Genomic DNA, 26,950 nt, shown 5'->3' with positions numbered 1-26,950 from the left:
CAGAGTGCCGGGCGACATCGATGAAGTGAACGCATTGAAGCTTCAAGTGGACCAGTGGAGGATCCCTGAGAACCTGTCAGATCCCAACGTTCCCGGTGAGGGGTGACGTCGTCACGTGACAAACGGTGCTTGTGTTGATAATAATGAATAATGCGTCTCCATCAGCCTCCCTGATGAAGCTGTGGTACCGGGAGCTGGAGGAGCCGCTCATCCCCATCAGCTTCTACAAGCAGTGTGTCAACAACTGCGATGACCCGGTGGCCGCCATTGCAGTGGTTCAGTCTTTGCCTGAGCTCAACAGGCTGGTGCTCTGCTACTTCATCCATTTCCTACAGGTAACACCGGTACAAATGGTTGGTTATGGGGGGGGGGGATCTGGACCACCGTCTGGATCCAGGAATTTGGTTTCTCTGGTTTGTATTTATATTTCTCATTAGAACTTAAGGTCACTATTTCAGTTCCACAACCCGCGACCCTGATGAGGAAGAAGCGGTATAGAAAATGGATGGATGGAACTCCAATTTTTCAATTACACACAAAATGTAAAATAAGCCTCAAACTAACCTGCCTGCTCGGATACAAAACAGTGGAAGCAGCTGAGCTCAGTCTTGTGTTGCCAGATGTCCAACAACTCAATCCCAGTCCAGTGTGTCATCATCACCATCATTATTAGGATTATTCTGATTTTAACAGGGCCTGCTTAAGTAGAAGACCACATGAAGTTTAAACAAGCCTCAAAACAAAAGCATGGCAGTATTACCCGGGGTTCTACACCCACTGGTTTTTGGAGTTTTCTTGCATGTCCTCCACCCATCCGTCCATCCATCCATTTTCTTCTGCTTATCCGGGTCCGGGTCGTGGGGGCAGCAGTCTCAGTAGGGGAGCCCAGACTTCCCGGTCCCCAACCACCTCCTCCATCTCCACTGGGAGGACACCGAGGCGTCCCCAGTCCAGCTGTGAGACATAATCTCTCCAGCGTGTCCTAGGTCTTCCCCGGGCCTTCTCCCTTCTCTCTTCATGCCTGGAACACCTCACCTGGGCCCAAAGCTCATGACCATAGGTGAGGGTGGGGACATAGATGGGGAGTTAAATTAAGGGATCTCTCTCTTCACCACGATGGTCCGGTACCCTCCTGAGATAGGAGGGTTAGGGTTAGTCGTTTCTCGCCATTGGAGTTAAGACAGGCAAGAAGCTTAGCAAATGTCCCTGGCCAAAGTCTCCTTATATCCCTGGCCAAAGTCTCCTTATGTCCCTGGACAAAGTCTCCTTATGTCCCTGGACAAAGACTCCTTATGTCCCTGGACAAAGACTCCTTATGTCCCTGGACAAAGTCATCTTATGTCCCTGGCCAAAGTCTCCTTATGTCCCTGGACAAAGTCTCCTTATGTCCCTGGACAAAGTCATCTTATGTCCCTGGACAAAGACTCCTTATGTCCCTGGACAAAGACTCCTTATGTCCCTGGACAAAGTCTCCTTATGTCCCTGGACAAAGTCATCTTATGTCCCTGGACAAAGACTCCCTATGTCCCTGGACAAAGTCATCTTATGTCCCTGGCCAAAGTCTCCTTATGTCCCTGGACAAAGTCTCCTTATGTCCCTGGACAAAGTCATCTTATGTCCCTGGACAAAGACTCCTTATGTCCCTGGACAAAGTCTCCTTATGTCCCTGGACAAAGTCGCAAGTGAATTTGCAGGCAATGGTTACTTTCCACTTGGTCGACAACCGCTTATGTTGACGTCAGTCAGCCGGTCTGAGGGGCGCCAAGATCAGCAGGTTCCACTGCAGCGCTCAAACAAGTTGTGTTAAACATTTCCAATGTTGTTTGAACTTGCTGGCCACTGTTTGGTAAAGTGTGTGCAGGCGGGGGCGTGCACCCACGTGTACCCGCGTGTACCCACGTCTCCACGCAACAGAAATAGAAATGGATGGAACTCGTCTTCAGTAAGGAAGGCTAAGCTCTAGTCACCATTTGCTGTCTGTTTTTGCATCCTTCCAGGTGTTTGCTCAGCCGTCTAATGTGGCGATAACCAAGATGGATGTCAACAACCTGGCCATGGTGATGGCCCCCAACTGCCTCCGGTGCCAATCGGACGACCCGCGCATTATCTTTGAGAACACACGCAAAGAGATGTCCTTCCTGAGAATGCTTATAGTTCACCTGGACACCAGTTTCATTGAAGGGGTGGTGTAGACTCACAACACCCCCCCGCCCCCCGGCGTAGTCATGCAGACAACACTGGAAAGTCTTGACATATGACACTTTTTAAAAGCATCAGCGGAGGGTTGATTTTGTCAAATGATACTAAAACGGAGTTACTCAGTGTTCCCGCCAAGGAAATCTTATTCACAAACGCATGCGATGACAAATGGACCGTTTCCTACCGAAAGTGGGCAACTAGTACTACGGCTGTGCCATAAAGTCCGGCTATTTACAAGCATTAAGCCAGGGGTGTCCAGAGTGCGGCCCGCATCTCAGCCTAAAAATGCAATTTAACACTAAGAAAAAAACAACAGCAGCAAAAATGGGAAAATTAATCAAAAGTCAAAATATGAAGAGAAGAGTTGTAATCTAGCAAGGAAAAAAGCCATAGTTTCACAAGAATAAAGTCATAGGAGGAGGAAAAATGTCATTTTAGGAGCATGACGTTGAAATATTCAACAAAAAAAAAAAATTGTTTTTTTTTAAAGACAAAAACAATAAAGTTGTAATTTTTGGAAACTTAGGTTGGGGGAAAATGTATAACATCGGAATAAAGTCCAAATATCCAGAGTAAAGTCAAAATATTAAGAGAAAAAAAAAAGTTTTCTAATGAGAAAGAAGGTGCAATTTTATGAGAATAAACTTGTAAAATGAGGAAAATGATCATTTCAGTAACAATGTGGAAATAAAGAAAAACACATTATTGTTTTAAAAGATAAAAGTTGTAATTACGAGAAGAACATTTACAAGAGGAAGCTGAAATGGAAAATTCAGCTGTCATTTTACGGGAATGAAGTGAAAATATGAAGAAAAAAAGTCCTAATCGAATGAAGAACAAGGGTCACAATTTTACAAGAATAAACTGGTATGATAAAGGAAGAAACCTCATTTTGAGTAGCATTTCACCTCCGTTCCAAAGGTGAACTGCAGCTGTTTGCTGAGCTGGTGTCGGCCTGCTGGAGCTTCCTAGCATGTCTACATGTGTTGTTTACTGAACATCAAAGCGGCACACTTGCATCCTTTCATTTTTCACCATGTGGGCCTCGCTGGAAAAAGTTAGGACACCCCTGCATTAAGCTGATGCTAAGTTGTCTGGTATCAATCAAGTGTGCTTGGGCATGCGGGAACAACATCTTCTTGATAATACTGTGTGTGTTTGTCGCCATTCGTGTGATGGCTGGTCTTGTACTGATGCAAAGAACGTTTCAGAGCACAAACTGGGGAAATACAAAGGAAGCTATTTTTTTTTTGGATCTGAAAACAAATTTGGAAGAGCTTTGATTTTCTGTCCGTGAATACTCAAGTGAAGGTGAACAGACTTGTGTATCTGCGTCTTCATGAGTCAATCATGATGACGATACTGTGGAAGAAGTCTTCCACTTGCATTTGTGTTCTGTATTCTTTGTGGTCTGTGTGTGTTGTGGCTCAGGTCTTCTGATTAAAAAATCAACATGTCCGCACCCTGAGAAGGGGGTCAAGCACTATGACAATGTAGATGAAGCTTCGTCTGATGGTTCCATTGTACAGTACATAGAGAGTGTAAATAGTATTAACACTACTACAAACGTATGCAAATGAAGGCTGAGTGGCTGGAAAGAGCAAAGAAAAAGTTTGTGATTTGTTTTTTGTAACCGCCTGCCTTTTGAACATAGGACTGACTCAAACCACTCGACGTGCGTGTATACGGTGTACCTGCTATGAATACGGAACAACTGTTGGGAAATAAAGCTTTGTTCAATTCTACATTTTCTTTTTGGAATTGTGATGGTTGTTGGTTCTATCCTCCACCCACCTTGGCCCCAGTGCTGCCCACACTGGTGTATGAATGAATGAATGCTTGCTCAGACTACCCCATGGCAGCTGAGCTACAGATGTACCTTACCACCACCAGTGTGTGACTGAGGAGTGAATGAGCGATGGCTTCGCTTCATTCTAGAAGCGCTTTGGGTGCCTTGAAAAGCAATGATCATGATTTACTTGAAACAACACAAAATAATCAACTGGAGAAAGTGATGTAGATATGGTACAATACTGTATACAGTATATATAGAGTATATAAAACCATATACTAAGCTTTAAATCTGGGGAGTTTGTGAACATTTGGCTTTAACCATGGGGAATTACCAACATGTTGTACATACATGGCTCTTTCAAGTCCACATGGCATCTTACCATCATCTTAAATGTATTCTAAATACAAAGGTTTCATTGGGGTGGCCAAGGCAAGACCATCACTCACATAGGGGTGGCAATAAGTTGATACCTGAATTGTCTAGATGGCCGGTGGGGTGGTCAGAGTTACCGGGGTGGCCACCCCATCGCTCCGCCACTGCTTCTAAATCCCAGTTTGTATTTATTTGAAATGATTGTGTTATATATTTCATACAAGATTAGCTTGGTGTTTCAATGACGGCTGCTAATTGTGATAAAGAACATGTCATTTGCTATCGATAACATTCTAAAATGCATAACTATTGAAATCAGGAAAGAGAAAAGTAAAAATGTACTAATAAGTTGTACAAATAGAACACCTAAGTCTAGCATTGAAGTATTTGAGGATTGGATCAAAGCAACATTCACAGACATTAGCCAAAAAATAATCTTTGTATGTGGAGATTTCAATATTCAAATAAGCAAAACAGAATAACTTTATAGATACAATGAACAGTTTAAGTCTTTATCCTAAAATCACCAGGCCAAGTAGGATTACAGATCATTGCGCAACATGAATTGATAACATATTTACCAATGGTTTCCATAACAACACGAGTGGACTGTTAATGATATTACTGACCATCTTCCGGTGTTTACGATTTACAATGAAAACTATAAAAAGAGAAAGAAGGACGATATCAGGACATTCAGGAGATCACATCCAGAGGAAAGTATTAGCTCCTTTAGGAAAGATTTGGAAAAACCAAGATGGGAGTGTGTATATAGTGAGAATGATGTGAACGAGGCGTATAAAAACTTTCTTAATGTTTATATGAAGTGCTATAGCAGACATTGTCCACTGAGAGAAGCATCGAGTCAGCAAAGGAAGAGAAATCAGCCATGGATGACCAAGGGACTACTAAACGCCTGGAAGGAGAAAAATACACGATATAGGAGATTTATCATGGAAAACACTAAAGAAGCAGGAAACATATATAAAACATAGAAAAATACACGATATAGGAGATTTATCATTGAAAACACGAAAGAAGCAGGAAAAATAAGTGAATGAAAGAAAGAATGAAGAAAGAAAGAATATTCTAGTCAATTATTAAAGAAGACCAACATGAGCAACCAGAGCAACGTGGGGCATTTAAACAGTATTATACGGAACGGTGCTAAGGAAGCAGACTACCCTCACTATTTCATAGACGGACATGATAAATATGACAACATGAATGAGGTAGTTGAAAAGTTCAACAACTACTTTGTTAATATTGGAGCGGAACTGGAAACAAAGATCCCAAATGACCCCCAGTAGAGGAAAGGAATGCCAACTCCATGTTCCTCACTAACGTTACACAAAAGGACATCATTGATGTTGTTCATAAATTCAAAGCCAAAACATCAACAATTGCAACGGAATAGAAATGGAAAGGATAAAAAGGGTTATAAATGCGATTGCACAACCGCTAACGTACCTTAGCAACCTATCATTCCAGACAGGTCAATTCCCAAACAAAATGAAAAGAGCTAAAGTAGTTCCAATTATTACAAATGGGAACAAACATCAATTCATAAACTACCGACCAGTGTCCTTATTGCCACAACTTTCCAAAATCATTGAAAAACTACTTCATAACAGGTTGGACAATTTAATCAATAAAAATGAGTTACTAGCAGACAGCCAATACGGATACAGAACTAACATGCAAAATTGTGAATTGTACTATGTGATGTGCTACTGTTTGATTCATATGCATGTTCAGGATGAATTAAACCATGAAACCATAATACAGGCATGGAAAAATGATCCTTGTTTCTTCAGTTTCTTGTTCATTTGAATACCTGATACAACTAAAGGTACCTTTATTTGGACAAATATAACAATGACAACAAAAATATCTCATAAGAGTAATTATAATGCATTAAAAAGGGAAAGAAAAATGTTCATTGTATCATGACAAAACATACTTGGCAGCATAGACATAGACGCCGCATCGAGCGCTGAGCCGTATAGCAACATCGCCGCCATATTGGATGTGTCAAGGCTGCGCTGTAAATGAATACAAGTCAATGTACTCGCTTTCAAAAGCGCCTTTCTACAAATAAATTTAAGTTGACGCCTTTCGTTTGTACATTCAGCGCACGCACTAATACACTTGGGAAACAGTTATGGACCAAAAACAATGTATTCGATCTACTCTTTTTTTGGTGCCTAACTGTTACCCACGTATATTAGTGCGTGTGTGAATGTATAAACGAGAGGCATTCACTTAAATTCTTTGTCGAAAGGCGCTCTGACAGTAAGTACATTAACTTTTAGTCAGTTACAGCACAGCCTTGACACATCCAATATGGCGGCGATTTTGACGTGTCGCAGCAGTGGACAAACCCACTCGAGGAGGCGTCTATCTATGCCTATGCTTGGGAGGATGACGCTAGGGACCGTTGCATGCGCATGCGCATTTGAGAGCCAGGCAGCCCGCGCCGGTGGTGAATGCAACCGAGAGAAATTCAACTGCGTGATCTGTGAAGCAGGCAGGCGGAGGTACCTGTTCTCGGAACGATTACGCCTCTTATTCTATACCCAACCAGACACAACGTGATTGGGGAACAGGTAAGAAGGCCGGATTGTATTCTTGACATCATAATTGGCAAAACAGACCCTTTTGTTGGAAGCAGCAACACCGTAGTTGGCTTGATGCCGCATGTCGGCATTTTGAGTTCAAAACAAATGCGACAAAGTCGGTAAGACCATGTTGTTCCGGGTAATACGCGGTATATTTGATGTGCTTGCTGGTATGTGTTCTTGCCTGGCTCCCATGTTGGTGCCTTTTGGGCGGTTGTGCGCTTTTATACTTGAGGAAGTTAAAGGCTTTGTGTTCGCACGCCGCGCGCTCCTAGCAAGAAAAGTACTGAGAAGTAAAGGCCTAGCGTGAGGCCCAGCGCGTTTATTGAGTGACAGCTGCGTGGCCAATCAGACAACTCACACGAGATTCAATCCACCAATCCTATTAGCGTTGACGCTTTACGTACGCCAACGTTTCATCGGCGTTACGCCCACTGGTTATAAAACCGCACAATCAAGTGTGACGTCCTGGCTAAGATGTCCATAAACAACATAGCAGACAAGTGTATGGGCGACAACATTTAAATGTGTCCTATTGCGCCCTTATGCCGAGTGTTTATAAAACGTATATGCACGTTTTGTATCCATTTTATACAATGACCTAGCATATACAATTAAGTGGAATTTTAAAGTGCATTGTCCTTGCAGTTACCTCGTTTTTAAGCCCGTTATCACGTGTCTTGGTCTTGGTAATGGTCGTGGCATCCTTACGTGTCGCTGCTTTCTGTGTGGATGGGGTTCTGTCTGGCTGGCACACTCGCGTCCTTGATCCGACCACAAAACAAATCCTGTTTCATTAGCATTTGTGGATTTCCCGCTTTTCAGCCTTTCTGGTTTTGTCATAATGTCAGTCGGCGACAGACACCCCAGTGATGTGCCTGTTGGCATCGCCTTCCATTGTGTCTGAACGTGAGATCGGTTGACTAGTAAACACGTGGGCCGAGGAGCGTGTGGAGATATCCGGTTTGTAGGTTAGGCTGAAAGACACTTCCTCTGTCTGCAGTGTCCCTTGCAAGGCAAGCCCTTCTGAGGCCCCAAGTAAGATATTACCGTTTTTATTGCATACACAGATGGATTTGATGGCTCAACCCGTCCCCTGAAATTCACCTGCTATGGGCAGGCTTGGATATTCTCTATGACTGACAAAAGACTATCCTCATCATACCCCTTTATTAAGGCAGGACGTTACCAGTGGAGAGAGGGCTTTGTTGAGACTACATGATTCTGTTAGATTGTGGCACATAGTTGTATAATGGGCTGTGTGCTGCAATGATGTTGCTTAATGGACCATCTATCATTGGACATGCTTGATTTAGTATGCTGAATTTTACTTTTGTTTTGTTTTTTTTAAGTTGAGGGGAACGCTGATCCTGAACCTTAACAATAATTTGTAATTCATCTCATTATCATTAAGGGGCCTGGCTCACCTTAGCGTCTTAGTTTCCCCTTGCTGTGTTGCATCAACAATAAAACCTTGTGTACTTACTACTCTCATCATTTCCCACATTCAGCTCACAAGCTGTTCAATGGGGATACAGCGGTAGTGATTTAATAGGAAATAAAGTGTCAGTGGAGTCATCGTTTATCAGTAGCATAACAGAAGTCATTGTAGTTCTTAATGGAGCGTTCATTGGTTGATGTGTGTGTTTGTATGTGTGTACAGGAAGAGAGCCTTGATGTGTGCAGTATGAGTAAGACGCCCCCTAACAGAAGAGGGATAACATTTGAGGTGGGAGCTCAGCTTGAGGCCAGAGATAGCCTCAAACACTGGTGAGTCATGGCCTCGTTCATTCCTCTCCATCCTTGAAACTCTTCACCACTTTCACTCTTGCTTTATGTTCCTTTTGGGACTGTATCTGGTTGTGTATGCTGTGTCTGGTGTCGCTAGCAGTATGTTTCATTATGTCACTGCTCTTCTGTAATGAGCAGTGTCATATCTCAAGTTGACATCAAAGCGTTGTGTCTGCCACTAGGAAGCCCAAATGTAATCTAATAGTTTCCACTGGAATAGCAACCACAAGAACAACATGCAAGCATTTCTTTAAAAGTAGAGTTGTACTAGTTAGAATTAGAATTGTCCTTGTATTTTCATACCAATGAGCACGACTGGGGTCTAGGCCTGTCACGTAACACATTTTGCTGGTCGATAATCGCCAATAATCGATATTGTAGTTCTTGGCTTTCTAACACACTTACACTCAAAGTCTCTGCTTTTATTGATCACTGCTGCAGAATAAGCAAACAAAGCTTCAAGTATAACTCAAACGCAGTAAAAGTATGAAGGTGTCATCCGTGTTGATACAGTATCGCTTGTCCTCATCCCTCGCTGCTCATCACTGATGCTGTTGTCAACAAAGGTGTTCAACGACGCTTAAAGTGACGTTACATGTTCACTTACGGCTTTCATTCGTCATTCATATGCATTCCAAATTGTTTTCTGCATGTAAAACTAATAAAGTGTTAACATTTTGGGTGTCTGCAACAGATGAATTGGATTTGCGTTATTTCTTATGGGAAATGGTTCAGTGAGAGTACATTTTGGTTTGAGTCCGAGCGTCTGGTCCACAGGTTCCACCGTATTAACTCAATGTATTATTTGTCATACCATCCCTATTAACAAACAACTTGTCAATAAATGTGCTAGTTGTTGACCATATACAACATGACCTGTCTGAGGTTCTGAACCAACACCACCACTGTGAAATCCTCTAACGCTCCAAGAGCCATATCATACCTTTTGTAACTCAATGCATGCCAGCATAAGAATGTATTTTTTCATAACATTGTTGTGCTGAATCTAACCAATAATAAATCAAATATTTCTTAGCATTAATGTGACATCTGGTGCTGCTTGGTTCTGCATGGTACTCCTCATCTTTCTTTCTTTCGCCGTCTTCTTCGTCAAAATTAGCTAGTTGACTATTTGATTCGAGGAGGGAGGTTTACTTCTTGACATCTCTATGGCCCACATAGGCTACCGCATGAATCAATGATAATCGAGTATTGGTGTCTAACCCGTAAAAAATGGGAAGGACAGCTGGCATGAGTTCTGGCATTGCAGCAGAAAATGGATGGAAGGACTAAAATGCATGAGAATGTTTTATATTCTGAATGTTATTTTGAACACTGATTTCTGTAATGTTTTGCTGAAAAGTTCAAATGAAATTGATGGTGTTAGCAAATGTCTGAGAGGCAGATGCATACATCTGGCTCACGAGCCATACAGGCAAGCATCATGGGAACTGTGGTTCTTTTAGCGTAACCTAAAGCTAATCTACTGCAATCTATCTAATTGTATTTATGTGTCTTTACATAACTACACTTCAACTACAACAGCCGTCATGATTCTAACTATTTTGAAAGAAGTCCAACAGTTAAAAGCCTCATGCTTAGGTCATGTATGTAGTTATATAACATTTCAAAATGTGACGCAAATTGTGGCTTAAATAAAAAAGGTCTACATTTTCTCATTGTAGTTTTCTTAAAGGTAATGTTAAAATATTGTCTCGTCTCGTTCTAGTGAACCCAGTATCGTGTATCGAGGTGTGTCGTGACACCGCTAGTAGCTAACAGCGCCTCACGGTATGCTGTTTTCCTGTTTGAATTTCTTCTGCAGGCTGTTTAGACTGCATATTAGTTGAGCCGGAATAAATGGTGCCCTCCAGTGATGGAAATTATTAAAATGGGACCATTCTTCAAGCATGTTATTGGTGAAGGGAATCGCTGGTTGTTTTTGCAGTTTGTCATTGAAACAGTCTGTACTTAATCTGTCTTGCTAGTTATTGTTTGTTCTGCATTGCAACCTAATGGTGCTAAATGGAATTTTGTAGGACGATATCATTATCTCCAATGATACCGCCCTATTTGATGAGGTTATACAGTCGTCCCTCGCAATATCGCGGTTCGATTATCGTTCCCTCACTATATCACAGATTTTTAGAAATGAATAAGTGATCTCTGTTTCGTGGTAGACTATGACCTATTATTAGTCAAAACATTGAAAATAGTGCGTTAACAGCGGTAAATAATTTATTTTATTAATTAGGTTAATTTTTTTATGGGAACGCACACGCGTTAACAGAGGCCATGCCTCTGTTATGACGACAGACGACGGCACAGTGTCGTTCCCCACAGAGTCTGCCGCTGTTTTCTAACTTCATTCTGACGTGAGTGCAATTCCAACACCACATACTGTATGTATCTCCATCTCAAACGCGTCTCTAGTCCACAACGACACTTCCTCATTGTCACTCGGCTACTGCCAGATGCATTCACGGACACTCCGAACATCACAACATCTTTATTATGCATATACAGTATGTGTTGTTTAAAGAAGCAGAAAGACAAAGGAAAACAATACTGTAAGTGGATATTCTTATCACTCTCTTTGCAGCTCTTAATGTGGAAGTACAATTTGCTGCATTTAAGTATGCTTGGAAATCCCAGAAAATGCACTCAAAATATGTGAATTCAACTTAAATGACGTGGTGTCTTTGAATGCAACCCCTCGTTGTTCTCTTTCTATCCTGTGTGGAAGTGGAAGATTTTGGCTTAAGTTTAGAAGAAATCAATTCGAGGCAAACTGGTTAGCTCGCTAGCTAGCGGCCATCTGGAGTCCCTGCAGCGTAAGAGTTGCAGCGTGTTGTAAACGATGAATAATCAGAGTGTAAAGGTGACCGTAGGGGTGTTATTTCATGTCTACAGGGCCCTAATAATGTTAAAAACCCCGTTTGGAAAGTCATAAACAGGTTTTCCATGCTCTAACTATGAAAGTATTTCATTTATTAACATTGAATCCCATATTGCAGAAATTCATTCAATATGTCGGGTCTGCAACCAGTTAACCGCTATAAACAAGGGACGACTGTTTTGTGATTTTTAGCATATCACCACCCTCATATTTTATCCAGTAACCTAGAAAAGCTGCGGAATGTACACATATTTGTATTGGGCCATGAAGGATTCATTATTTTGCTACTTTTGCTTCATAGGTATGCTGCCAACATTGAAAAGATTGATTACGACAATGAGAAAGTACTAATTCATTACCGTCAGTGGAGCCACCGTTACGACGAGTGGTTTGACTGGACAAGTCCTTACTTGAGACCCGTGGAGAGGGTCCAGCTGAGGCGTCAAGGCCTGCAGGACGACGCTCCTGTGCCCGTAAGTCAGGAAGGCTGCTTGCTTCCGTTTCTGTTTGGGAATTGTTGTCTATTGCATTGCACTCTCATGCTATGATGGCAATGCAGATATTCTGTTTTTATTCAGTTAAGCTATTTTGCTGTACAGTGTATTCCAGTCTGCCAAGCGATTCAGTTGGCAAATATGATTACCAATCACAATACGCAGATTTCAATATGTAACAGTTCATGAAACATGTTTTTTTGTCCCTCAAAACTGTCTGAAAAGCTTAGATGTGGTCAAATCCTACCCCATTTCCTTTATTTTAATGCGCCAAGCAGTAAACAATCCTGTGCCAACTAGGACTGAAAGGTTTGTTTTTCTTTTTCAGGGTTTTCAAGTGAATGATAAGGTCCTGGCAAGCTGGTCTGACTGCCGTTTCTATCCTGCTAAAGTCATCTCAGTCAATAAAGATGGTGGGTGAATTCAGAATGAGTTAAAACAGGTTTTTGTGGAATAAATAGAAGATTTAGAATAGATGCACAGTTTTATTTTCTTACTTTTTCTTTCATTACCCTTCAAACCATTTCATACCAAAGACGTACAGTCAAACCTGTCTTAGCGGCCACCTTTATAGAACAGCCACCTGCCTATAGCAGCCACTGAAAAATCCCCCGTAGCAAATTTACATGTTATAGACCCTGTGTATAGCAGTCACCTGTCCAACTCGGCCAGTGGCCACCCATTTTGTCTCCCTTGGTCAATATCTGACCGCATATAGCGGCCAAATTACCGACTCAAGTAGAAGCTTCATGCGCGAAAAAGTTTGGTTTTTCAATCAATGAAGCCGTCGTGTGTAGACTTTAATTACTGAGTCCTAGCTCAGTCACAATCATTCACAAGATCCACACAAACTGTCAGTTGTTCCACATTAAAAAGGCGTCTTCTTTTGAGCTTGCTATTTCCTGGTCAAACATGGAACTTTAGAGCATTTGCACCAAAACATTACCGCAAAGTAGGCTGGGAACAGGACGTGCTCCCAGCGACGCTACAAAAAAAAAAAAACATACAGTACGCTAGCATGCATGCGGCAGCGGGAGCAAAACTGAGTTGGGTTGTACTTAATTGAAGTATTTTAGAATGTACTCACGTTATTTTTCATCAATCCTCATCCACAAATCCATCAAAGTCCTCATCTTCTGTATTCGACACAAACAAAGCCGTCTTCTTTTCCGTTCGCTACTAGTCTGTTAACTTGTCAGTGTTATTCAGCTCCGAAGCAAAGAAGGAAACTTCTCCTGTTGCTTCTGCCAACTTTATTTATTGAACGCGGCCACCAGACAGCAGCTCAGAACACACACACATCTCTCAGCATCGTCTCTCCTTCCTGCTTGCCCACAAGGCAAAGGTTAAACAAGCCCCACTACATAGCTGTCCAGCCAATGCCTGTAACAAGTGACACCGTTTATTTCCTGGTGTGAGACAATGTGCACAATGTGTGTCAATACTGTAATGCCGCTTGTTGTGGGGAAGGAGAGACTCACGTCGCCGATGCACTTTAATGGCTTTATTAACAGCGGAGAACACTGCAGGACTTTACATCCACGCCAACATAAACACACTTCCCAACTCTCTCCAAACTCACAGCTAGCACTGAGCCTAGCTCTCCTGCTCGGGACGCCCACCGTCACTTCCAGATGAACTAAAGCTGTAATGACATTTTGCCGTATAAAAAGTAAAATATTAAAAACAAGCATAGCAAAATACAATACTAGCACAGCTTGGTTCTGTGGGTTGTGGATAATAACAAGCCTAGTAGTGCTGTACAACTTTTATCCGCAGTCCCACAGTGCCCTCTACTGGTCAACATTAATTTTTTTTCTCCCTTTTTTTTCTTTTTTTCCTCTACTGGTCAACATTCAAACTGGATGCCAACCTGTCTATAGAGGCCACCTGTCTATAGCGGCCACTTTTGCAGTCTCCCTCTAGTGGTCGCTATAGACAAGTTTGACTGTATTTATAAGTTTTTATAATCCCAAACGCCCGATTCCAGCAATGTATTTTATGTTTTTTTTGGCGCGAGAGGCAAAAAGAGATGATGCAACTCTCCACGAATGCATTTCACTTTAGAGCACTTTTAAGACACAAAAACTGCTACAAGGCGGCAAAGTGCGTTTGACGAAAGCTCAGCAGGGATCATGTTAACAAAATCACACAAGACAGGAAGGAAGAAGTGCGAGAGCGTGGAGGAGTGTAGCATGCAAACGGTTACACATTGTCGGGAAATATTAAAGCATGCATGCGTGCACGCGTGCACACACATGCACACACACAGTTCAGTTCCAAATGTGAAAATTGTAAATAGTTGATGGTGTAAATACATTTTTTTTTGATGTAAAACAACCCCTTTAGTGTTGTTTATGTTGGCGTAGTTGTTTAGATATGTGTCAGAGTGAAAGCTAAGCCTTTTCACAAAAATAACTGATATTTCCCTGAAACGTACCTACAGTATGTTCTACTGCTGATTTACTAAAGAAGGCAAAAAGGTAGAGACTAACACTTGTCTTCAGATGTCCAATGTTTCCTTTGGTAGGTTCCATGTTTATACAACCATAGAACACAATATTCTGCGTGCCTTGAAAGATGAGTCAAAACGGATGCTACTGAAGGGGTTGTTTTTGGGAAAGCGGCCGGGATTGAATGAGTTAAGATTAAAAGAGCTGTTGTACAAACAAAGGCTGTATTTGGTTTTATTGTCCATTTGTCTTTTGTCCTCAGCATCGTACACGGTGAGGTTCTTTGATGGCGTCATCCAGACAGTGAAGGGAATACACGTGAAACCTTTTATTAAAGAGGTACTGAAGATACAGTAAATATCCTCAGTACTTGTCCCTTGCTACTCAGCTACTTCATTTCTTAACTAGTGTCTTTGCTCGAAAACAGAGAGGTGCAGGGAAACCTCGGAGTTTGGAAAGAAATATGGTTAGGAGAGTGGCGAACCGCAGGAGGCCCCAGGTGAACGGCGATCCCAGGACCAAGCGGGCCCGACGCAGCACCTCAGACCAGGAGGATGAGAGTAACAGTGAAGACGACGAGCACGAAGCGAGAATGGTGAACAGGAAAAACAAGAGAGCAAACGGTAAAATGGAGCCCTCGCCTGCTCTGAAACAGGCAGAGGAAAAAATAGTGCAGGCGGACCAGAAGAAGCCCAGTGATGCTGAAGCAGGCAGTCGACTTCCAAATGGAGCCAATGACTGTCATACGCAAAATGATGAACAACTACATGTGAATGGAGAAGTGGAAAAGGAGGAAGTGGGAAGTGAAGCAGGTGCAACACAGCCATATCCTGACTCAGACAAGCCATACACAGAGGTGCCCGAACATGTAGAGCAAACGCCCACAGAAGCCGATGGCGACGTGGAGCAGAAACCAAACATCCAGCCGGAGAGCTCGCAGCCTGCAGTAGAAGTGGTGCTGCCTCCTCCTCAGCCTGTGAAGCGTAAGTCTTTTTACAGTAAACAGAAGAAAGCAGAAAGAGTGCAATAAAAAGTCATGGTTCATCGTGGATATTAAGGTGGGGGCTAAGGAAAGATGGTGACTATTATTTATTTGATGTTTTATTTATTGATGACAGCGGTGAGGAAGCAGGGTTTCCACAATCCAAACAGATTCAGCAGAGAACCACGTAAGTACATCCTGCAATTTGTGCTTTTGATAGAAAGAAAAGTTACTTTGCCTCCTGACCCATACGTGACTCGTCCTGTGGCACGTTGCAGTGTACCGCGTGATCAAAAACCAACCTCCTCCTGTACTCTCCATCAACCTCGACCATAACCCCTTCAAGTGTAGCGCCCCTGGCTGCATAAAGTCCTTCCGTAAAGCTAAGCTGTTGCATTACCATATGAAATATTACCATGGCGAGGAGCAGCCTCTGGAGGCCGAGTGCAGCCCCACCAGGAGCATCCAGACCAGGGCATCGGAGAAACAGGCCACCGGCTCCAGTTTGGACGGCCCAAAGAGAAGGCGAACCATTTCTGCTTCCATGCGTGAGTTCTGCTCGAGTTTCTTTTTTTCTAACCGGAGAAGTAGCAGAATTCAGCACACATGTGCTAACCAAGCAGATGAAACTAGTGCTAAAACAGGCTGTATTCCTCTAAAAACAGACATGTTCTCCAGTCAGCAACATTATTGGTAATTACTTTGTAGTCCTGCATGTAACTATGCATCAGCATTATGGAGTAGCAGCCATCTAAAACTTCCACAGACACTGTAGTTGCTGCAGCAGCTACTCGAGGGGAGGTGAAGGCTGCAGGCAGACGCACATCCGCTCCCTCTGCAATCAGCACACACGGCCATCAGCAGAGGGTGCTACTGAGGGAGAAAAGCAAGGAGAACCAGCTTGACCGAAATGGATGCCAGCAGGATAAATTGTCAGACAAGTGTGGCTTCGACATCGGTTGGTAATATTTCTCCTGTCAGAAATGAGCACGCTGGGATGGAATTAACAAGTTAAGCCGCATTGGGTTCTTTTCTAGGTCCCGTCAAAGAGAGGCCAAAAGAAAAACCCAAACAGAAGGACTTCCTTCGCATTAAGCTAAAGAAGAGAAAGAAAAAGAAGAAAGTCCAGTCTGGTAAGCAGGGATTTTGTGCATCAAGCCGCACTGCATATATGTGCTGCGCTGCATGTGCACTCCTACTTTGTGGAAGTGGCTTGGCTGCACAGTCCTCTTGGTGTGGTGGCGGAACCTTTTGTGTGTGGGAGAAGCGTTACATCTGCTGCTGAACCTTCACTGCATGAAGCCAACCCAACAATGTTCCCTCACACCTCGAAGCGCCATCCCTGCTTCACTAGATGGCAACGGTGAAAAGGCAGATTGTACTGTGGAGTTGATCACTAACCCAAACACATTCAATCATTACTCTCTGTTTTGCATGTACTTAAATGTACACGTGGCGCACGGTGGCCTAGTGGTTGGCATGTTGGCCACACAGTCAGATCAGAAAGTTCTAGGTTGGAATCTCCGTCTGGGCATCTCTGTGTGGCGTTTGCATGTTCTCCCCGTACGCCGGGGTACTCCGGTTTCCTCCCACATTCCAAAAACATGCATGTTAGCTTCATTGGCAACTCTAAATTGTCCATAGGTATGAATGTGAGTGTGAATGGTTGTTCGTGTATATGTGCCCTGCCATTGGCTGGCCACCAGGCCAGGGTGTACCCCGCCTCTCGCCCCAAGTCAGCTGAGATAGGCTCCAGCATACCCGCGGCATAGAAAATGGATGGATGGATAAATATATATGTAGGCTGCCCATGTCGCATGATAAAATTACAAAAATGTGGTACATCACATCTAAATTTGGATAACATCCCTGAGTGTCTTCCATAATGCTTGTCTCCCCCCAAAGGGCATATGTCAAATGAAATCTATTTTGAAACTTGTTCTACATCTGCTTCCTCCTTTCCCTGTATGAACAGACTGCACAGGTAGTGAGGAGAATATTGACATCTCAGTATTGTGCCCTCCACCCAAATTGAAAATGCCACTCAAACATCCCCCCTCACACAATCACAAGGCTGAGGCCTACCGCAGCAGGCCTGGATACAGCGACTCAATGCAGATAAATGTGGATGGTGGGTATCTCTGACTGTGTGTACCCTGTATGCGTGTGACTGTCCATGTTGTCCATTTTTACATTCTTCTACTTCCATCCTTGTCTGTGAGCTGCAGCACACCTGCTTTCCGTGTCCAAATGCTCGTGTCACGCACAACAAACCCGGTGTTGTCATTTAAGCATGTATCCCACAAATACTTACTGCTGGGTTGCACGTGACGATCTAGTCGACACCGGCTTAAGCGGATGGGGGTCCAACAAGCCTATTCATAGCTAGATGTCAAGTGAAGTCAAATTACAAAGACAGTCCATCATAAATGGAAAAAACCCCAACCAAAAAACAAAGAGAAAGGTGGCTGCTGAACATGTCTCTCTCATCGAGTGCTTCCGAGTCTAAACACGCTACAACAACAACAAACACATTCATACTAAGACCAAAGTTCAAATGTTGTTGAATCTCAAAAATGGGGAATGCCAAAAGAAATGCCTCATGAAAGAAAAGGATAGATTGGTCTTCCCCTCATACTGCTTCTTCTAAATGCTCCAACTGTACACGTGGTCAATTATTCAATACGGCCAAGATTACAAACCTGCTCTGTTGAAATAAAATAAGCTGAAAAAATCAGGAGTTCCATCCTCAATGGTCGGGTCAACACTAGACTACAAGAACTCACACCTTAACTGCTTTATTGAAAAAAATATTACTGCCTCCTCAAAAACAATCAGACCTCACAAATTGCCCAGCATTATATTTGTCAGGGTGCCGTGGCCATCTGGTTTACATGTGTGTTCCACAACGGAAGAAGATGCCAGCGTCTTCATCGCACACACAAGAATGTACAGGCGACACAAATACAATGCCCATCCCTTTGTGAGTCATTTTCGGGATGCAAATGAACACATATTGTTTTGAGAAGCCAAACTCTTGACTTAAATGACCCAACTCAGCGGAGGTGGAGGGCGGGTTAAGTCACTGCTGATGTACTACACTGCTGATGGGGACATCATATAACTTCATGTCAGACAATCCCAACAAAAACCTGTTTGCAAACATCACACCAGAAGTGATGAGGACTCCCTCAAGGTCATGTGGTTGCAACCTAGCATTCAAAGTCAATAAGTTCAAACATTTGTAGGATTATATCATCTAAACAGAGTCTTTCAGGTTGAAATGGGTCATTTTCATTGCCATTCTTCGTTGTTATTCCTCTAGATGAAGATAGCTTAAGTGACTGGTCCACTGACAGCTGTGGGTGGAGCGATGAGGACTATGGGGTGGATGTGACAACCCCACCCCATAGCCTGGACTCTGGTGCTGTGAGCAACGACCAAGAGATAGTACGATGCATCTGTGAGGTGGAAGAAGAGAATGATTTCATGATCCAGGTGTGGTAATTTAGATTTGTACATGGTTTGATTTCCCCTCTTCCGTATCAAATCTATTCTGTTTATGAGTGTTTGATTGTCATCTTCAGTGTGAAGAATGTTTGTGCTGGCAGCATGGCGCCTGCATGGGCTTGCTGGAAGACAATGTTCCAGATAGATACGCTTGTTATATTTGCAGAGACCCCCCAGGTGAGGACGTTTTATCAAGTTGCTTAGACACAAACTTTTGAAATCAATGTGTCTCCTAGGTTTACAGCTTTTGGGGGTAAGGGGGTGTAGTTTTGACAGTCAACACAGAAGCAGTACAAACATGCAGCGTGGCTGAGTCTTAGTATGTCATGTGATTGCTCTTCACCACTTACCCCCGCACCCACTAAATTTCGAGGAAAAACTGATTTGTACATATATAAGCCGCACGTGTCCACGTCATAAAATGGCATATTGTGGCACGCACGAACGAGTCCGTGAGGTGCAGGCAGCTCTTTATTTGATAGGAACCAATCATGAGCTATGAAAAAAAACTCAAGAAGAGCTTGTCAACCCATTGGAAGTGGCAGGAGGTCATTACTCAATATAACAGTCTGACTCACTGTGTCCTCTTACAAACATTCAACTCAACACACAGCAACTTAACCTCAGAAATATACAAACATGTACTAATACAATAAAATGAATTTTAAAAAAAAAGTTTTCTGATAATGCAATTTGAGCAAAACATTTCATTGGAGGACAAGCAGCATAGAAAATGGTGAAAGGCGCAATGCTGCCTATGTGCACCAGAAGAACCCGGAGCCCAGAGGGAGGTTGACATCATAGCAGTGCCCCAGTGAAAGTGTTGCTCAGACGCAATGCATTATGTTAAACTTTAAAAGACTTGCCCCCCCCCCATTTAAAACTCGTATTGGTACCTGTTTGTATATTTGTCAGGCATTCCCTCTGAGTGTTAAGTTTCTGTGTGATGAGTTTACTGTTCTTCATCATGAGTAAGTTATGTTATTATACTCTTAAGTATATAATGATAACATAATATAATTTCCAGCAGGTGGACAAGCTGGTTGTGAGTGCACTGATAGCTCGTGATTGGCTGCTGCCAAAGAAAGGACTGCCTTTTCCTCACTGTCTTGCTATCAGCACAGTATTGAAACAATTAGTAGTACTGAAGTATGTAGTTTGTTGATTAAAGGAACAAGGTATACCCCTGTTCCATAGGAAAGGTACCTTTTTAAATAAAATGAATATGCTCATCTAGCAGTGTGGGGGTTTCCATTGTGGGGCGGGGGCCGTCACTCTAATGTAATGGTAGGAGAAAGACTGGAAACACACACTGATTAACATGAGTTGCGGTTTTAGTAAAATAATAATAATGGTGATGAAATAATCAAATAATTTGCAGGCCAGAGGCAGAGTCTGCGCTACTGGTATGACCGTGAGTGGTTGAGCAGGGGCCACATGTACGGCCTGTCCTTCTTGGAGGAAAACTACTCTCACCAGAACTCCAAGAAGATCACTGCCACACACCAACTGCTGGGAGATGTGCATCATGTGGTGGAGATCCTCAATGGACTGCATCTGAAGATGAACATTTTACAGTGAGTCCAGGGGCACTGTATGAGGCTGCTGTGTTTGTTCACAGCTAAAATGTTCTTGCCCGTCTCTAACTTACACCCCCCCCCCCCAGGAACAACACGCATCCTGACCTGAAGCTGTGGCGCCAACCCTGGAAGCGCATTGCGAGGCCACCAGCTAACTCTGACTCTTTCCGCGGCAGCAACACAGCTCCTTCTCCCGTGACTCCTGATGAGGACATGAGTCGTGGCGAGATTTTAATGTCCAATGCCCTGGAGAAGCTGAGCCGGGCTGCGGCCGCTGCCACCTCATCTTCGTCGTCTTCATCCTCCTCGTCCCCGTTCCCATCATTCCAGGACTCCTACATCACCAGCGAGCACTGCTACCAAAAACCGTGGGCGTACTACCCGGCGGTGGAGCAGCGACTGGTTGTGGAGACCCGACAGGGCTCAGAGCTGGAGGACAGCATGAGAAGCACCGAGGAGCTCCTGGAGCGAGAGCAGCGCTTTGGCAGCCTGCTGGACACGGACAAACCCAAATCGGTCACAGTGAAAAACAAGGTTGGTTCTTTGCCGTGACCAAGGTAACAGCCGTGTAGTTTTAGTCGCTGTGCTCCCTCATGCGTTTATTGTCAGGTCAGCATTTATTTGGAACGTGGATTTGGGATTGCAGCTTCGGCTAAAATATGGTCCCCCTCTAATTGTCATCACTTTCTGATGTACGGGTACATCTCTAATTAGAATACGGTGCAAAAGTTATTTGATCTCAGGAGTTGAATTAGCCAAGATAATTCAAGTGTTAGCAGTTTACAACGTGACACCTCCTCCAAGCCTGCACACATCTTTGCAAGGATCTGCTATTGATGCAGATGTTGACATTCTTAGTTGCAGGTGAAATGGACATTCCATGGTTGTAATAGTGCCGGGGGGGGGGAGAGGCCAGGACACAAGATGTTGACAGGAATATTATGGTTTTATGGAGTGACTCTGATGTCAAGTGTAAGTACATCCTGTAAAGTGATTTGCAGTGGGAGCAGGGTTTCCCCTAGGATCGTTTTGAAGCTGTGGTGGTGGGCTGCGTGGGAGGCGCACTGTCGTGCCGCAGTGGCAGCGATTATTAAAATTTACCGTCAGTGCTAATGTCAACATTAGTCATTTTCACAGGCTTGAACAAAAAATGCATTAAGTGGAAAAACCTTTCTCTCTGCCTTTTCTTCCTCTCCTTACGTGTCAAGTGCCAACATGCCAGACAGGCGATTCCGGTGCACGTTTTTGTAAGTATATAATTTAATAGCAGGGTATCACCTAGGATTTTTTGAAGCTGTAGCGGTGGGCTGCATGCCGCTGCTGCAGCTACAATTTTTTTTGAAAAATGACAAATAATGGTAAATGGTCTTTGACTTGTATAGCGCGTTTCCACCTCCAAGGCACCCACTGTTAGCGCATTTGCTTCCTGATGACGCAGCATCAGGAGCAACTGGGCTTTTCTCTCTTGTTTAAACACTAAAGTTCAGACCTACGAGGTTGGACACATGAGAAATGATTAATAGTGACTCATGCATATTTCACTCCTCCAGCATTAAGCGTCTGCTGATACAGGCCTGATATACGATATTAATATTGGATTGGGACACCCCTAGTGGGAATCGCCTTAAGCACCTTCTATTTTGCTGTTAACAAATCAGCTGCAAGGCCATGCATGGGCCATACATAGTCCGTATACAGTCCATACATAGGCCGTACGTAGTCCGTACACAGGCCGTGCTTAGTCCCGTACATAGTCCCATACATAGTCCGTACATAGTCTGTACATGAGTCCGTACATAGTCCGTACATGGTCCCATACATAGTCCGTACATGGTCCCATACATAGTCCCATACATAGTCCGTACATGAGCCCGTACATAGTCCCATACATGAGTCTGTACATGGTCCCATACATACTCCGTACATAGTCCGTACATGGTCCCATACATGAGTCCGTACATAGTCCCATACATGAGTTCGTACATGGTCCCATACATGAGTCCGTACATGGTCCCATACATAGTCCGTACATGGTCCCGTACATAGTCTGTACATGGTCCCGTACATAGTCCCATACATGAGTCTGTACATGGTCCCATACATAGTCCGTACATGGTCCCGTACATGAGTCCGTACATAGTCCCACACATAGTCTGTACGTGAGTCCGTAAATGGTCCCATACATAGTCCCATACATACTCCGTACATAGTCCACTCCGTACATAGTCCGTACATGAGTCCGTACATGGTCCTGTACATGGTCCCGTACATAGTCCAACACATAGCCCCACACATGTCCCACACATCGTCCCATACATCGTCCCACACATGGTCCTGTACATGGTCCCGTACATAGTCCAACACATAGCCCCCCACATCGTCCCATACATCGTCCCATACATCGTCCCATACATCGTCCAGCACATAGTCCCACACATGGTCCTGTACATGGTCCATAGCCCCCCACATCGTCCCATACATCGTCCCATACATCGTCCAGCACATAGCCCCACACATGGTCCCGTACATAGTCCATAGGTATGAGGCCAAATTACTCCATGAAGAAACGTTAAGTTCATTAAGTATTTATAGGTAAAAATCATGTGGTGTGAAGGTGATTGAATGTTGCAAAAAAAAGTTTGAAGCGCACCTCACCTTGAGATGTTAACACCCTTAGCAGGTTTATTGTCAGCAGTTTGGGAGAATGTGTTGCAAAATGTGAACATTTGATGAGATGCTGTATTTTTTTCTTTGGATTAGATGTAAGCTATAATCATCCAAATGTTAAAGTGTGGAGTGAATCTATAGAACAATAAGAGTTTCCGTCCATCCATCTTCTATGCCGCTTATCCTCACTAGGGTCACGGGTATGCTGGGCCTACAATAGCTCACACCCTGGCCAATGGCAGGGCACATGTAGACACAATTTATAGTCTCCAGTGAACCTACAGTAAGAGTTGAACAACTGACATAAATGTTTACTTTTCAAGTAAAGATATTCCAATGGACTGAGATGCGCTTGTATTTGGTGGGGGCTATATGAGTGTCTACATCCATTATTTCTACATAATTCACGTTCCGTAATCCTATCTGTGTCGCAGGCGTGCATTGGTCGGTGCGGCATAATGACAAATGTGTGTAATTGGTCTTTTTCAACACCAACATCTCCAGGCTGTGACAGGGAGCTCTTGGTCTGAGGTGGAGCTGAAGAGGGAGGCTTGGCATCACCCCGAGGAGACTGCGGGCAACAACAGACCACAGCAGCAGTGGCAGGTCAACTTGCTGGATAACATAGATGCCGTTCAAGACGAGGTCTCGCACAGGATGGACTTCATCGAGCGCGAGTTGGACGGTAAGCCTCGGCTTCACGTAGAAGTATCAACGCAGCGCAGCTGCAGCATGTCTGGAATGTGATCTCTTTGGAGTACTTGAACGCGTGACTGCTCAGGCTGGACCATACGGACCAACAGTCATATCCTGGTGATATTTGCAGCATATACCGTATACACCGCCTTATTGTTTCCACTAAGTGACTTGAGACAAAGTCAGTGAAGAAGTTTCATTAAAAGTCAAAAAATAGTATAGAAAAATAGTCCATTCTCTTTTTGAAATATAGAAAATCAGTCTTCTTCCTAACAAACTTTCAGCGATGCTCCAATCCTCAACCAATACCAAATGAACCACACATTAAATAAAGTAACCCGTTTAAGAGGACATTTCTACTCAAAAGTACTTTACTTTGAACAGTATTTTTAAATTTTTTGTAGAAAGCAGAAAAAACAACTTCATTACATTCAGAAGTACAAATAAACTTTGCTGTTTTAAAATGGGCCATCCCTTCATCAAAATAAAAGAATGAAAATATTTGATGTTGGCTAGCGCCTGTCAGGAGTGTAGACAGCGTAATATTTGTATTTGTATTTGTACTTTATTTATCCCACAGCGGGGAAATTCACTTGTTACAGCAGCAAGCAAGATACGCAAGTAAAGAATACAATAATGCCATCTTGTAGCTAGGACGACTTATTTATTCATCACACGTCCTCCTTCCATCACCCGTTCTGACACACTGACAGGTAAGTGAGGCTTGAGTGTAACGAGGAGTCATTTCATGAAGATGAACAAACAGAACCGGACGAAATCCACCCCGGTGGCATCGCGCCGCAAGGATGCGTGGATCTCCACTATGCAGCGTGCAGCGGGGGCTCTACTTTCACTTTTATGTTCCCGAATAGCAGTAAACCCTCCAACGACACCAGAAAAAGTAGCTAGATTTGTCGCTAGTCGCTTTTGAGGGTTTGGAATGTGGCCAGATCTAGCACGGAGGGGGGCGGGGCAGCAGCCCGGCTAAGGAGCTCTGACACGCACCGCAGTGACGAGTGAAACGGACCTCCATGTCAAGATACAAGAGAACAGTGCCAATCCAGTCTATATCCACATCAAGCACGTTTGCTTTTCAAAGAAAGGATCATATCCATATATGGGCGTGCTACGCTATATCTGAAGACAAATGACATCATTTACGAAATATAGTTCCAAAACAATTATGTCTTTACGTGTCTCATTTGCTGAGAGTGATGTTTCTCCTAGAAGAGGTTAATTATAGCAGCGGGAAGCGGGGGCAGGCGAGGTCATCACTGGCATGTACGTTTGATCTTTCTCCTCAGTGCTGGAAAGCTGGTTGGACTACACCGGGGAGCTGGAGCCGCCCGAGCCGCTGGCCCGTCTGCCTCAGCTCAAACACCGCATGAAACGGCTGATGTCACAACTGGGAAAGGTGCAGCAGATCGCCGTGTTTAGCTCCACATGAGGGCGCCAGAGAACATGCACGCGCAGGATGGACTTTCACTAAATTGTCAAGTGCAGGACTGGTTGTCCAGTAGTTGTCTCTGACCAGAGGTTTGCAGCCATGTCTCCTGCTTTTAGGGCTCCTACGTGGTGAATGGGAGACGGCGTAACACTGACACGCTTTCACAAACGAGTAAGGGAAAGTCAGCATTAGAAATCAGGATTAAACACAATGAGCAGCCTCGTCAGGTCCTTCGGTTCCCATGCAGCCTGATGAAAAGCCTTTGGTCTTGCATTCAGCTAAAGGTTGGTCTGTACTTACAGACAAGCAGTTAAGTTCCACAATGAATATGAAAATGTTTTGAACAAGTGTCTACAATGTGTTAGTTTCCCTTATTGTATCTTCAAAACCAGGCCTGATGACACCTGATATGTAACGGCACTTTACAGTCTTGACAAACTCTTCCATCTGTTTTCCACTTCCTGGATTGTTTTGGTTTTCGTCTGCACTGTGAAGTTATTTTTGTATCTTTTTGAAATGGTGACAAGCGTGTGTTCTGTTTCTGTCTTAACTGTAGCGTCCCTGCAGTTTCGTCATGTCTGTCTTCTGCCTTTCAATTCCAGTATTCCTTCATACGATTGTTTGGTTACAATTGCTGCTGTAGCACTTAATTCCTCACCCAAAACTGTCTCCCTCCTTCAGTTGCATCGTGTGCTTTTGCTGTTTGACAACCTGAAAATGTCTTGTTCTTCTTTTCTTGAATTTAGTTTCACCCGTTAATTGACAATACGCTGGTTGGTTGTAAATATGTTGATTGAAATATGCCCTTTCCTGAAAACCTTGTCCAAATCCAGATGTGGTATGCTACTGTGCTATCTGACGTAGAGCAGGGACAATGTCAACACTTTGGCTGGTACACAAATAAACTATCATCATTCATCATAATGTGAAGTCTCCGCTTTAGCATTCTGGGGGTTTAAAGGAAAGTGTTTTTGTTGTTGTTCTGTTATTTTAACACCCCCATCCTTGTCTTCAGGCTACTGTCACAAATTGGAAGTTGCATCATTTGCAATTTGATGTAACGTGTTTTCTCAGCCGATTTGGGCTCTTACACAATCGGATCAAAATGGGGGCCAGCGGTCTGTGACTAAATGTTTCCTGAGCTGGAGAATAAACAACAGGGCTGATTCCCTTTCCTGATGGCGTGCCGCTGAGCATGGCATTCATTCTACCAACAGCACCGTGCTTTGATGTGGGGCGGGGGGGACAGACACACCCAAACAGATTTGCGTGCATACTTGTTATCATTTCATAGCCGATTTGTACCTTTACGTAATCAGATTGAAAATTTGATGGCAGTTTTAAGTCAGTTAATCCCTCAATATTTTAACGACGGCGACTGGCGTGATGGTGATGGAGCAACACAAATTGTGCTAACATACGACACAATGCAAAGCTGGTCTAT

The 26,950-nt window shown here is 43.6% G+C and overlaps 2 protein-coding genes across 7 annotated transcripts in view; both read left to right on the top strand.

The window, feature by feature from the left end:
- The window catches only part of arhgap46a (Rho GTPase activating protein 46a), a 52,059-nt gene extending 49,371 nt beyond the window's left edge, over positions 1 to 2,688 (top strand). For all 4 annotated transcript variants that reach the window (XM_054783686.1, XM_054783685.1, XM_054783688.1 and 1 more), the window contains 3 exons: positions 4 to 95; positions 166 to 335; positions 1,998 to 2,688. In XM_054783686.1, the coding sequence (XP_054639661.1) occupies positions 4 to 95; positions 166 to 335; positions 1,998 to 2,192 (457 nt within the window). In that variant the 3' untranslated portion in view covers positions 2,193 to 2,688. The remainder of the gene's footprint in view (positions 1 to 3; positions 96 to 165; positions 336 to 1,997) is intronic.
- A 4,122-nt stretch (positions 2,689 to 6,810) lies between these two features.
- On the top strand, positions 6,811 to 26,693 carry phf20a (PHD finger protein 20, a). Of its 3 annotated transcripts, none has more exons than XM_054785998.1 (17): positions 6,811 to 6,975; positions 8,651 to 8,757; positions 11,979 to 12,150; positions 12,500 to 12,584; positions 14,887 to 14,963; positions 15,052 to 15,607; positions 15,743 to 15,793; positions 15,885 to 16,154; positions 16,382 to 16,564; positions 16,644 to 16,739; positions 17,582 to 17,737; positions 18,932 to 19,104; positions 19,194 to 19,293; positions 20,498 to 20,693; positions 20,783 to 21,230; positions 23,868 to 24,048; positions 25,364 to 26,693. In XM_054785998.1, the coding sequence occupies exons 2-17, from the start codon at positions 8,675 to 8,677 to the stop codon at positions 25,504 to 25,506; spliced, it is 2,970 nt and encodes a 989-aa protein (XP_054641973.1). In that variant the 5' UTR covers positions 6,811 to 6,975; positions 8,651 to 8,674; the 3' UTR covers positions 25,507 to 26,693. The 3 variants fall into 3 exon arrangements, with proteins under 3 accessions (XP_054641973.1, XP_054641974.1, XP_054641975.1); XM_054786000.1 differs by having other exon boundaries at positions 6,931 to 6,975; positions 16,373 to 16,564; positions 25,364 to 26,692; XM_054785999.1 differs by lacking the exon at positions 17,582 to 17,737 and having other exon boundaries at positions 16,373 to 16,564; positions 25,364 to 26,692.
- Positions 26,694 to 26,950: the final 257 nt, after the last annotated feature.

This window comes from Dunckerocampus dactyliophorus, chromosome 8 (assembly GCF_027744805.1).
Source record: "Dunckerocampus dactyliophorus isolate RoL2022-P2 chromosome 8, RoL_Ddac_1.1, whole genome shotgun sequence".
Lineage (NCBI taxonomy): Eukaryota > Metazoa > Chordata > Actinopteri > Syngnathiformes > Syngnathidae > Dunckerocampus > Dunckerocampus dactyliophorus.
This window is presented reverse-complemented; position numbering and strand designations above follow the sequence as displayed.